General features: G+C 40.3%; 1 protein-coding gene across 7 annotated transcripts in view; it reads left to right on the forward strand.

The window, feature by feature from the left end:
* Positions 1 to 12561, forward strand: part of LOC114559845 (unconventional myosin-IXa) — a 159322-nt gene that overhangs the window by 61937 nt on the left and 84824 nt on the right. For all 7 annotated transcript variants that reach the window (XM_028584826.1, XM_028584821.1, XM_028584824.1 and 4 more), the window contains exons 3-4: positions 10451 to 10545; positions 11868 to 11930. In XM_028584826.1, coding sequence (XP_028440627.1) covers positions 10451 to 10545; positions 11868 to 11930 — 158 coding nt within the window. The remainder of the gene's footprint in view (positions 1 to 10450; positions 10546 to 11867; positions 11931 to 12561) is intronic.

The raw sequence follows: 12561 nt of genomic DNA on the forward strand, positions 1-12561 counted from the left end.
ATTTTGGTTCGGATCAAACTAAAAAGTCAGAAAGTCCGGACCAAACGAGGTATGTGTGAAAATGCCTTAAGAGAATACAACATTTTCTGCCTTTACTGCCGGTAGAAGATGTGCATCAGTAAGGGTCCTCATAAGTAAAGAAGATTTGTGTGTGTGTCATGTATTACTCTGTGTCTTCCTGGAGAGTGTGTGTGTGTGTGTGTGTGTGTGTGTGTGTGTGTGTGTGTGTGTGTGTGTGTGTGTGTGTGTGTGTGTGTGTGTGTGTGTGTGTGTGTGTGTGTGTGTGTGTGTGTGTGTGTGTGTGTGTGTGTGTGTGACACTGCAGAAGTGTGTCCTTGTATTTGTGTTAATGAGGTAATGGGCCCCTGTTTAAAGGATGACCCTGACAAAGCTACAACAGACAAGAATGAAGAGCTGCAGATGACTAATGCTGTATAATCATGCAGGCACATCCTGTATATGTTCTTCAGACATACAGAAAGCCCTCTTTAACCTCTTTCTGAATGTGCAGTATATGCAGAGAGACTATACTGTCTTTGTACAGTTTGTTCTATTTGGAAAGTGCCAATATTTCCTCTGGAGCCAAGACAAATGACTACTATTATATATTATATTCTACTTTTTCATGCAAAATCATAAGAGCTTGGATGCAAATCAATTTGCTCACATATGTTCTTTAACTAATTTGATGCCACTTTAGCGCTGTTAGTTCTCTCCAAAGTGTATTCAATATTTTGTTGTACTGGAACTTAAGTACAACCTCATATTCAGAACGTGTCTTGTATTCCCTTTTAGCGAATCCACAGGCCCATATTAGCTCGTTGCCCAGTTTTAAACCTTCTTGTGGTCAAGGCAGTAAATACTGAACATTTACTCAACTGGATGATAGTCTCAGAGCAGGGTTTTTCACGTCAAGCACCAGTCTCTTTAGGCTGTGACATTAACTGTTTCCTCTCACTACATGAAACCAACCTTTGTCGTAGTGTGTCACCTAATAGCAGAGCACTATTAGCCATAACTACACCCACATGGAGAGCAACGAGGAAGCAGGTTCTTCGGAAAACTGAAACCAAAGAGAGTCAACTCTGGCTGGGATCAAAATGATTATGACATTATACTTAATATACAGGATATTTACCATCTATCCCTTATTTAGGATCAACATTAGTTGTCCATTAAAGGTGCACTATTTCATTTTTGTCACAAATCGTAGGCATCTGCCCCCTGAATACACTGTGAAAAAGCCCAGTCTCGGGAGACAACACAGGGGTTGTAAACAAACACTAGAGGCACAGGCTGTGCACCAAAATACAATAAACCCGTTCCAGCCAATCACCGACAAGATGGTTGGGGGAGGGGGTGGGGGTTAGTGACAGTTAGTCAGTTAGGCATGACAGTTACGGAAACATGGGGGGAGGGGCGAGCTCTCTCTGTTTTGTTTGGTATTTACTTGGAATGTCAACAGAAGTGACGTCATGCAGGAACTCATAGTGCACCTTTAAGAGGAAATGTAGTTGCAGAAATGAGACACTTGATAATGCACCATAAACTACAACAACATGGACCTTTTTATTTACAATAACAATTGATTAAAGCGAGCAGGCAGGCAGCAACTCAAAGCGATCAATTAAATATTAGCTCATTCGGGGAAAATGTGACGTTCCTGTACAGGAATAAGTTACAAAAGATAGTCTCCTGGCTGTAGCTTCATATTTAGCGTACGGGCATGAAGGTTGTATCAATCTTCTCATCATACTCTTGTCAAGAAAGAAAATAAGCATAAATGTCAAATTGTTCCCCTAAATCTGGAGTTTAGTGCTGAGAAAATTTGAATATTTGCACATATGGCTTCAACTTTTTCCCACAGTTTTAAAAGGCAGATAAGCATCTTTGTATATGTATCAATGTAGCTAGTAAACAACAGGAGAAATCATTTTGTGTTTGTGTATGTTTAAGTGACTATACTGAATGTTCAGCCAGTAGAAGTAAGTTACTGTTTAAACAGGAAATAATAAGGTAATGGTCTTTTACAAAAGCCTGGAGGAAGGAAGGAAGTGATTGATGTTGACTCATAGTTTTGCTTGAATGTGTGCATATTTCCAGGCCATATTTACATACTTTATATTACATAAGTTAATTTCTGTGTTTCTCCGTCACCCAAACTAACTCGACTCCTTACCACACATGCTGTCCGTTTTGAGGAGGCCCCTTCACTGTGACCTGTCAGGATTACGTAACGTTGGTCGTCCTTGTTCTCACTTTCTTTTCCCTCACTTTTTTCCATTTTTCCTAGAAAGGAGGTACCATCCCATATATCTCAAGTAAATGAAAGAAAAGAACCAGAGAAAGAGAGCGGGGGGGGGAATGAGTCCGGGGAGTGACACAGTAATTTTTTGCAAAACCCATGCTACAGTTTGGCCACAAAAGATTTTTCAGAATTGGCTATTAGGTAGTTTAATAAAAGTACAGTGATGTTTCACTTATTTTTTCTTTGACGTGCACATAAAACAAAACTCATAAACACATATTACATCTCATAACAATCCTACAATAAACTAATTATTAGCAGTAATAACAATGTCAAAGTGCTACCAGTGTAGTTTTATATATTGATGTATCTGTATTTTAGGGTGGTGCTAAAATGTTAAGTAAATTAATCGATTAACTGATTGACAAAAATGAATCTACTTTTTTTTTTTTAAACAAATCGTTTACTTACAATATCAATGCTTTGCATGGTTTTGTATCATTGTGATAAAATATAAAAATGTAAAGACATCAACTTTGTCTCCGTGAACTTCTGATGGGCATTTTTCAATCCATAATGAAAAATAATTGTCATTTGAAGCCCGAGCTTAGGGCCTGGTTGAAGGGCATTTTGGCAGTGATGAAAGCACAAAACCACCTTTCCTTCCTCCCTCTTCCTGCAGAAGATCGAGCATTTCAACCTGCAGTTACTGTATGAGTCAGCCTGCCAGCTGTTTGTGACAGACACCAGTTAGTCCAGTTAATGATGGCTTTTGAGCATCCAGGCGCATGTGATCGCAATTTACAAACTCACTCTCAAACAGATTAAGGAGGCAACGCACTTGAGCTGAATGCAAATACACACACACACACACACACTCTCACACTCACACAACGTTGTCATTTGTCGCATCTTATGAATGTTACAGCTTGCTGTAATATGAAGCTCTTCAGCACCTGCTTTCCTGCTGGAGTGTGTTTTGTCAAGCCTGACTGCACACCTAGAGGAAAAACTGCCACTAACTCTACTCCAAACCACACACACACACACACACACACACACACACACTCTGTTTTCCCAGCATGCTTTGTGAAGCCAATCTGCACCTGCTCGTGGAGGAATGCGATGTGATGTCATCTTGCTGGGAGCTCCTGTGAATGTGGAAGTAAAAAAAAGAACGTTGGGTCTAAAAGCAGACTCAGACGGCCCTCCGGGGAAATCTACACAGCATGAAATCATTCTGAAATATTGTTTTAAAGGCATTTCTGCTGCTCCAGATGTTGTTTAACAGCGAGTCCATCTCAAAGGTGGTACAACATGAGTGGCGTTGACATCTCTCTGGCCCTGTATGTTTTTAGTCTTGCTATCTTTCTCAGTTCACCTGAACTCCGCTTTGCCTCCAAAACAAAGTATACTCTGACTCCAGTAACGTGTAGAGTTTTTTTTCTTGATGAGTGTTGCTTGTTTTAGCATAAAAGGGCAAACAATGAACCGAGACAAAAGCAAACGCATTAAATCACGACTACTAAATGCAGTTTAGCATCTTAACTGTGATATATACAAAATAATACACAAAAAGAACATTACAAATGAATGCAGTTATGTCAGTAATAAACAGTAGGTATGATATGTATATGTAAGTATCAACAGAAACCAGTAAATAGTATGTACAGCAGAATAGATCTGGCTGTGTTTATATAAAGAGGTAAACCTTTTTTTTTACTGTAGGCAACCCTTAAAGATTAAACTCTCCAGCTTTTCAAAAGATACAATTTGAGTAAGGTCAGTAAATTAAAAGAAATAACGTAATCTTGTGTAGCAAAAATGTATGTTTTTTTCTTCATCTTCGATCATTTTTCCAATCATGATCCGACGCCTGAGATGTATCTTGTGAGCCCCAGTGGGGTCCCAACCCGTAGCTTGAGAACCACCTCATTAGGTCATACTTCTTTCATCATCACATACTGTAAGTAGGGCTTACTTCATCTTTGAACAGGTAGTTCCTGATAGAAATCATAATTTTGAACTTTTTTTTATTTTGGCTCCTTGTCTTTAGAAAACATTAAACATTTCCATTTAACACATTTAATGTCTTAATTGAAAGAAAAAAGAGTTTTCTAGAAAACATGTATATTCTTCAAGCGAGTTATTTAAAAAAAAACACATTGTTTTTGCTATTACTACATAGACGTAGGTATTATTTCAACACTAGTGTCAAAAACCTCAACCGAGAAGAAGGCTGTAGATAACCGAGTTTAGGCAGTCTTAGCCTCCATATCCCTCTGTGACTGTGACTGTCTCTGTCTGTATTTTCATCATGCTGTAATTGGCAGAGAAATATAGAAGAGCAGCCGTCTGCTTTAATGGCCCAGTGAAAGTCTTTGATTAGAGGACAGGGCAGAAACACGCTGCACATTGCAGTAAATCCCTTGAATTGTTTTTGGAAAGTAGTCTTGAATAATTCTCCCCCCCTAATTTGTTTCCTCTCTCTTTCTGGTACTTATTTGTTGTAACAAAACAGCTTTCACAGTTTTTGTACAAAGCCCTAATTGTATGACACGTAAAGTCATGATTCTAGAGAACTCTGTCTGTGTGTATGCAGATTTTCTAGTCGCCATATTGCTGTTTTACCGGTGATGAAGCTGTCAAGAGCACAGTTTGGCATGCGTAACAGCAGTGTAACTTGGCAGTCGACTCCTGTCATCTTATAGTTGTTTAATGAAGCAGTAAATGGGGGTTAGTGTCTCTCACCAAGAGTTCATGTGTCTATGTAAGTGATGGCATTTACTGTATCTGCTAACTAAATCTTTTAGCGTGTGGTATAAGCTTGACTGGCACACTGTGTACAGACTGTGTAGCTGTGCTGCCGTGCACTGCTGCCTGGATACCCACAGGCTGGATGCAGAGCGCTGGTTTCTGGTTTAATTTTGGGGAAAACGGGGTTTCAAGCAGAGGAAGAAGGTTGAGCACCACTTCTGCCCACCTGCTGGTTTTAAAGCAAAATTACTTTACTTTACTTGAAGGTATCTAATATCTATAAGAGTATCTATAAGAGTGACATGACACTGAGTGACATGACACTGTCAAGAACACATGACACTGTCATGACACATGAACCCTAACCATAACCATAACCATAACCATAACTTGTCATGACAAAACTTGAATGACACTTACTAAAAGAAGCATTAGGTCATGAATGTTTAAAGTAAGTAAGTAAACTTTATTTATATAGCACCTATCACAGATAGAATCACAAAGTGCTTTACATGCAGCAAGGTTAACAATTTAAAAAACATCATACAAAACATAAAAACATGTTAAACAGCTGAGACACAGCTATTAGTTATCAGGGCTGATAAAACAAAGAACAACACTAGAAAACCCACAGATACACGTGAGGGCGGAGACAGAGCAGAGGCAAAGCCGAACACAGGCGCCATCTTGCATAAGTGTGTTGTTTATGACTTGTTTATAATGTTTATGACACGTTCATGACAGTGTCATGTCACTCTTATGTAGATACCTTCAAGTAAAGTGTAACCAAATTAACATGCGGCAATTCAAACAAAAATAACCTACTGCTTGGATCTGTCCCGGCCGAACACAATACTGTCTCTGCAGCAAGCAAAGATAATGGGCGATGTGTTCTAATGTGTACTGCTAAGATTCACAGTGCAGTGAATCGTAGCTATGTCTGTGTCATGTTAAATTAATGAATGATCTGTCACTCAACATAGTGTACACTAAAGTCAAGCGAGGTTGGCCACTTTCCACTATTTTTGTGGTGGTTGGTGGAGATGCAGATTTCAACTGTGGACAATTTCATAAGGACATTTTTCTCCAGCTGAAAATATGTTTTCATGAAAATTGTAGACCATACATTTTTTTTAGCTCTTTTGTATTGGGCACTGATTCTGAGAGCATCACCCATTTAATTCCATTCACCTACAAAAAACCTGGATATGAAAAAACATGACAGATATCACGAGAAAATAGTTGTTTTAATAGTAATGGGTAATTGGGTGAACTGGCCCTTTAAATAGCCTGGGGGGAGAGAGTCTGCAGTGTATTTGAGGGGACGGGGAGTTCTCTGTGAAGCATGAAGTCCTTCAACACAATAAAATCCCAAATAATTAATATAGATCACCCTAAATAAAGGGGTGAAATAAAACATTACCGAACAACCCACTGAAGTCAAGGATATAATATAAAATACTGGTGGCCATTTTTACATTACCCAGCAACCAGTTGGTCTGATCAATAAGGGGCCAGTCTACCAAAAACATTGTCTATATCCACTTGCTCCGTTGCCATCGGAAATTCCGCCGGATGTCACTCTTTTCAGCCGGATGTCCGTTACCTTCCGTTTCGTTTGTGTTGGAATTTTAACCTCCGGTGGATTTCTGAGGACTATGGTTAACTGCTCCTCAGATCTCTGCAGGGTAGAGGTCTGAGTTTTCTGTTGCATGACTGAAACAACTTTTGAACGTCCACATGTTCCTCCTTCCCGAGGCTATTTTGCAGCGGCACCGTGGCTTTTCCCGGTGCTTAGCGCCGCCCATGACGATTGTGATTGGTTTAAAGAAAGGCCAATAAGCCAAAGAACGTTTTTCTCCCATCCCAGCATGCTGTTTGGACTAGCCAGACCCTCCTCCGCAGCGCTGTGGAGGAAGGTCTGGCAAAGTGAGACTAACAAAAACATGATGTGGGCTGTAAGGTCCCCCACATAAAGTCAATTGCCTTTTATATATCCATATTCACAAAAAGCATCCTGCTGAAACAAGCAGTCCCCTTCACCTGGCCATCAGAGCCCTGCAGCCAGCATCAATAATTTCAACCACTCAGCACTACATACAAGAAACTAGCACATGGAAGCTAGCCCAGCAGTGGTGTTGGCAAGTCTCCACTTGTTTTTCATAATCTAGGTCACCAAATGGTTTTTGAGAGTGTTAAGGGAAACTCTGCAGCTGTACTGGTGAAAAAGACAAAGCGATAGAGAGAGAGAGAGAGAGAGAGAGAGAGAAACACCGGGTTATTAGCATTAGTATTTAAGCTGATTTTAGCCGCTGCTTTGAAGAAGGTCTTGACATGCTAATTAACAGGCTAGCTCTCATCTTGCCCACTCAACACTTAACACGCTAAGTCCTTTTCTGAAATAGCAGCACCACTGCTCGCTTCCTCTGAGGCTGAGGAGCCGGGCTTTTCTGCAGCGGTGGAGGAAACAAATGGTTAACATTATGTGACAGCGTGGAAGAGCCCTCGGGGGCAAAGTCGGTGAATAAGCATACATTAGCATAGAGTATGGAGCCAGTGTTGGGCTTAGACATAGAGATACACACATACAGTATACACACCGTCAGAGCAGGATTAAGCCTTGGGGTCAGCACATCAACATTAAAATCTAACATATGGCCGGTTTAGCGCTGTGTCTTTGATTTGTGTAAGTGGACGATGTGGCGAGCTGTTTTTAACACACTTAAGTTGGTTATTTCTGGACTGCATATGGCACCACAGGCTATGCAGTGAAGGCTGGGGTTAATTCAGTTTGTATTGAGTCACGTTGAATTTCAAATTCAAATTTAAGTCTGTGGGAACAGCAAATGTATCCAGTCAGTGTTCCTTGTTCTTGGATGTTTCCTTCAAGGCTGCATGTTGTTCTTTTTTTTTTTTTTTTTTAAAGGGAACAAACATGGAGTCACATTTTGCTACAGCATGTTTATTTCCGTCATTAATTTAGACCAAGATCAACAAAATGTGTTAAAACATTAGTTAGTTTTGGAGAATAGAAAAATGGACGATGCATTTCTGTACATCTGTGTGTAGAAAATAGAGTCAAAAATAATGTTTCTTTACGTGTTAAACAAGTTAAGTACATTTTGACGAAAAACCACCTTCAGAATTGACTTGACTGAATTATATCTGGGCACCAAGGAAACAATATGATTCAGCAAAAATCTGAATCAGAATAATTACATGACTATATCAGCTATATTATAGCCTTTGTTACCCAGTAATTACCTTGAACTTGACCCTGTTTCGCTCCCAACAAGACACACACACACACACACACACACACACACACACACACACACACACACACACACACACACACACACACACACACACACACACACACACACACACACACACCAAAGAGCAATCACTGATTCACAGTGTGTGTTTTCCTGTGCTGTGGTCACAGCAGGCATTGACCATGAAGCAGAGTTCACCACTAAATCATCCAGACAGTGCCGCCTTGCTCATTAATCTCTGTCTCACACACACACCCACAGGAAGCACATCCACAAACTACACACAGCATGCCGCATGCGTCACATGTCACACATGCATGAATTATAAGCTCAAACAGTACATACATCTTCCTGCACTCACACACAAACATACCCAGTGTATTTCTCTTGCCAGCAGTGGTTTGATTGCCATTGACGGTTTCCATTAGAGCTGGTGCTCATTTCGCTCAATCATTTCAGGAAGTGGATTTTCCTTGAGAACTCAAAACTGGAAACATTTTGCCACAAAACAGCTCTTATTTCCAGTAGATTATTGAGGATGAAAGATCTATCATTATCAAGTAAATTGCAGTTTCGATTTACATTTTGGATTGAGGGAATTGAGGGAGATCTCGCTGCCAGTCCACTCTTCTTCTGTGGTTGGTTTTGTGTCTCAACCCATGGACTTTTCTTTATAAAGGCTCAATAGGGATCTGGTTTTTTTGAGAAAAAAAAAAAAAGATGGATGTATTTTAAGGAGAAGGAGTTTGTATGGTGTTGTAGGGAAGGAGAAACACTGAGAGAGAAAAAAGATGAACCGTAAAGCAGTTGGATTGGTTGTTTAATTCTTTTATTCTTTGCTCTGATTGGCTTGTTAAATGTGTGTCAGGTCGGTGGCGTTGGGGGAGATTTAAAATGAATCGTCACAGAGATCAAAGCCTGATTCAGGAGCAGGATTTTACTCGTATTAAACGGTGTTATTCCAGAGCTGTAGTAATTACCCAGCAGCCTCAATTACCTGATGCCCACGCCTCTCCCCCCTCTCCCCCACCTTCTGCTGGTCATTTATCATAACTCCAAAATACTGATTGCATAAGCCTGAAATTTCACCCCTGCTTCTGTGAACTGTAGTGCTGAAATAGAAAATAGGTTTCTCTAATGTCTCACGCTTTTCCTGCTTTCTTTCTCATGTTTCTCGTCATCTTCTTTCACTTTATCACATTTTTAATTTCCGTCTTCCCTATCATCTCCTTTTCCAGATCAAATTTTTTTTTCATCTTTTATCCCATCCTCATTTCCTTTCTTGTCATCACATTGTTTTTGTCTTCTCCTCTTTGCTGCAGTCTTTCATTCCTTTTATCAACCTTCATTGCCTCTCCTCACACTTTTTTCTTTCTTCTTTAGCCTATTCGCTTTCTCCTCAAAGTCTCCATTTTTTCTTATTTGTCTATCCACTTCTTTTGACTCTCCTCTCCTCTCCTCTCCTCTCCTCTCCTCTCCTCTCTCCTCTCCTCTCCTCTCCTCTCCTCTCCTCATTCTTTCCTCTCTTCTCACTAACCAGCTCCACTGGGGCCCATGAGACACCCAATAAGAACATGAATGAGTCCTCCAGGGGCCTCTAATGATGGAGTGTGTGCGTGTGTAGAAATACCCACAAACTCCCATGAGTAGTGACTGTGTCTGTTTTCAGCTCTGCAGTGTGTTTGCCTTTAAAGGAATTTGGCAGTTTAGTGTGTGTGTGTGTGTGTGTGTGTGTGTGTGTGTGTGTGTGTGTGTGTGTGTGTGTGTGTGTGTGTGTGTGTGTGTGTGTGTGTGTGTGTGTGTGTGTGTGTGTGTGTGTGTGTGTGTGTGTGTGTGTGTGTGTGTGTGTGTGTGTGCCTCTTGTTGGCCCCTTGCTGAGCCTCATGACCTCTGTTACAGTTCTGTGATTGGTAGCTCCCTCAACTCCTTACACATTTTTTCACTTTGGATCAGAGTTCAGTTCCCATCATAAAGTTTGCCTGTAGAAATAGAGCATTTTTAAGACCCTGTAGACCCGAAACCCTTCTTTATTTGCTATAACTTTTTGATAAGCAGTTTATCCTTCTGTTTTACTGCTGTGCATAAAGAATGAAAGGAGAGCAACACACACCTGTACCTGTCAGTTATCACCTGTCTACATGCTGATATGTTTCCATTTTCTCCTCAGGCCTTTGGGAACGCTAAGACCGCCCACAACAACAACTCCAGCCGCTTCGGCAAGTTCATCCAGGTCAACTACCAGGAGAGTGGCACCGTCAGAGGGTGAGAGAGACACACGCATGCGCACACACACACACACACACACACACACACACACACACACACACACACACAAATAAAACACATGCATGCACGAGTCACACATTTACAAATGCTGTTTGGTGGAGTTGTAACATTCAATCACTTACAAATGGTGATTGAACTATTCCACCTCGGAGAAACATTGAAGCTGCACTTTCATATGGCTCTTTGTAGTTTTGCGTATTTAAAGCTAATGTACTTGCACTTACTACTTGTTGTCTGGAGTTTGCACCTTCAAGGTTGAAAGCACTTAATTGGAAATCACTTTGGATAAAAGCATCAGCTAAATGGCATGTAATGTAATGTAATGTAACTATTGCTTAATACTTTATCATCTAATAATTTCGTTAAAAAACCTGCTGATTAATATAATTTATATGTTGTGTTTTGCCACCCTATGTTACAGTATCTAATCTATCTGTGATACCTCAGTTAACAATATGATTAAACATAGATTGTTAATTTATAACTGCTATTCATAGTACTTAATTTCCTCATGTAAGAAAGGAAACAGAATTATCAGTGATTAGGATATCTCCAGACAGAGTAGTTAATAAGTTTAATTTCACAAATTATTAAAAATGCATAGCATTTGATAACTAATAGCCCCTTTAGTCTGTTTGTATGTCCTCTTCACTGCAGTTTTCCTGTTTCTTGAATTGCTCATATTATGCTTTTTGGCTTTTTCCCTTTCCTTTATTGTGTTATATATATCTTTTTTGTGCATGTTATAGGTTTACAAAGTGAAAAAGCCCAAAGTCCACCCCAAAGGGACTTAACATCTCCAACAGAAAACACTGTTCACAAACTGCTCCAAAAAACTCTACTGTAGTCCAGCCTTTACTTCTGTGACGAACGTGTGTCATTTTGTAACACACGTTATAATGCTCACCTAGCTGCCAGCATGGCACACCCTCATACTCTGCTTCTGACTGGCAAGCACTACTCCCAACAAAGATGGGACAGAAGTGAGATTCCTCACTCTGTAGCTAAAACAGAGAGCTCAACACACAGGGTGAAAAGAGGAGCTGCAGCAATGTGCAGTACAACAAAAATATGGTGTTTTCTGAAAATTAAACCACATAAACCTATTCTGGTACAACCTCTAAATACAATTACGAACCTGAAAATGAGCATAATATGAGCACTTTAATATATTTAATTACACAAATCAGCAATTCAACCTTCTTCCCTGTATGTTGGTAACTTAACATCAGCTGATTTTTTTTAATTATGTGGCTCTTTTGACCTTTTATGTGCCTGTGTGTATGTTTGATTCTCAGAGCTTATGTGGAGAAGTACCTGCTGGAGAAATCCCGCCTGGTTTACCAGGAGCACAATGAGAGGTGAGTTGAGACACAGGAAGTAGAGATCAGACTGACAGCAGGGAATGTGGATGATACCTCTGAATATATTAGACAGTGTACTGATCATGAGGTGATATGAGGTCATAAGGAGGAAGGTTACCTCCCCTTTTTCTACTTTGCCCGCCCAGAGAATTTGGCCCACCTATGAGAGAGAGACATCATGGCTTTCAAACGAGCAAAGTGGCAGTTGGTCAAGGCCACACCCCCACCCTCCACCTTGCCCCCCCACTCTCCTCCTCAATAGTATTTAAAGCTACAGACACAGAAATGGCACATCCTAAGGAAAGCTCATTGTGGGACTGGCTCTAGTGGCTGTAATTCTGCACCAAGGCTGAATTTCGGGAAAGAGACTTCAGATACAGTATTAGGGAACCACTGAGGTCTATATAAAAGCATCCAAAGAGCACCATGTCATGGGACCTTTAACGGAGAGTGGTGCAGCCATAAATAAGAAAGAAGGAGAAAAATTAGAAACACTGAAAGCCAAATTGCCACTTGTTTGAGAGATAATATGTTAAAATTCATATCTCTGCACTGATGTGTTCGTTGTCTAAGAAACTCTATACTAAAATTGGCTTCATTTCCTCTGCAAGCTGAGGATAAATATCGG

Source organism: Perca flavescens, chromosome 8 (assembly GCF_004354835.1).
Source record: "Perca flavescens isolate YP-PL-M2 chromosome 8, PFLA_1.0, whole genome shotgun sequence".
Classification (NCBI taxonomy): domain Eukaryota; kingdom Metazoa; phylum Chordata; class Actinopteri; order Perciformes; family Percidae; genus Perca; species Perca flavescens.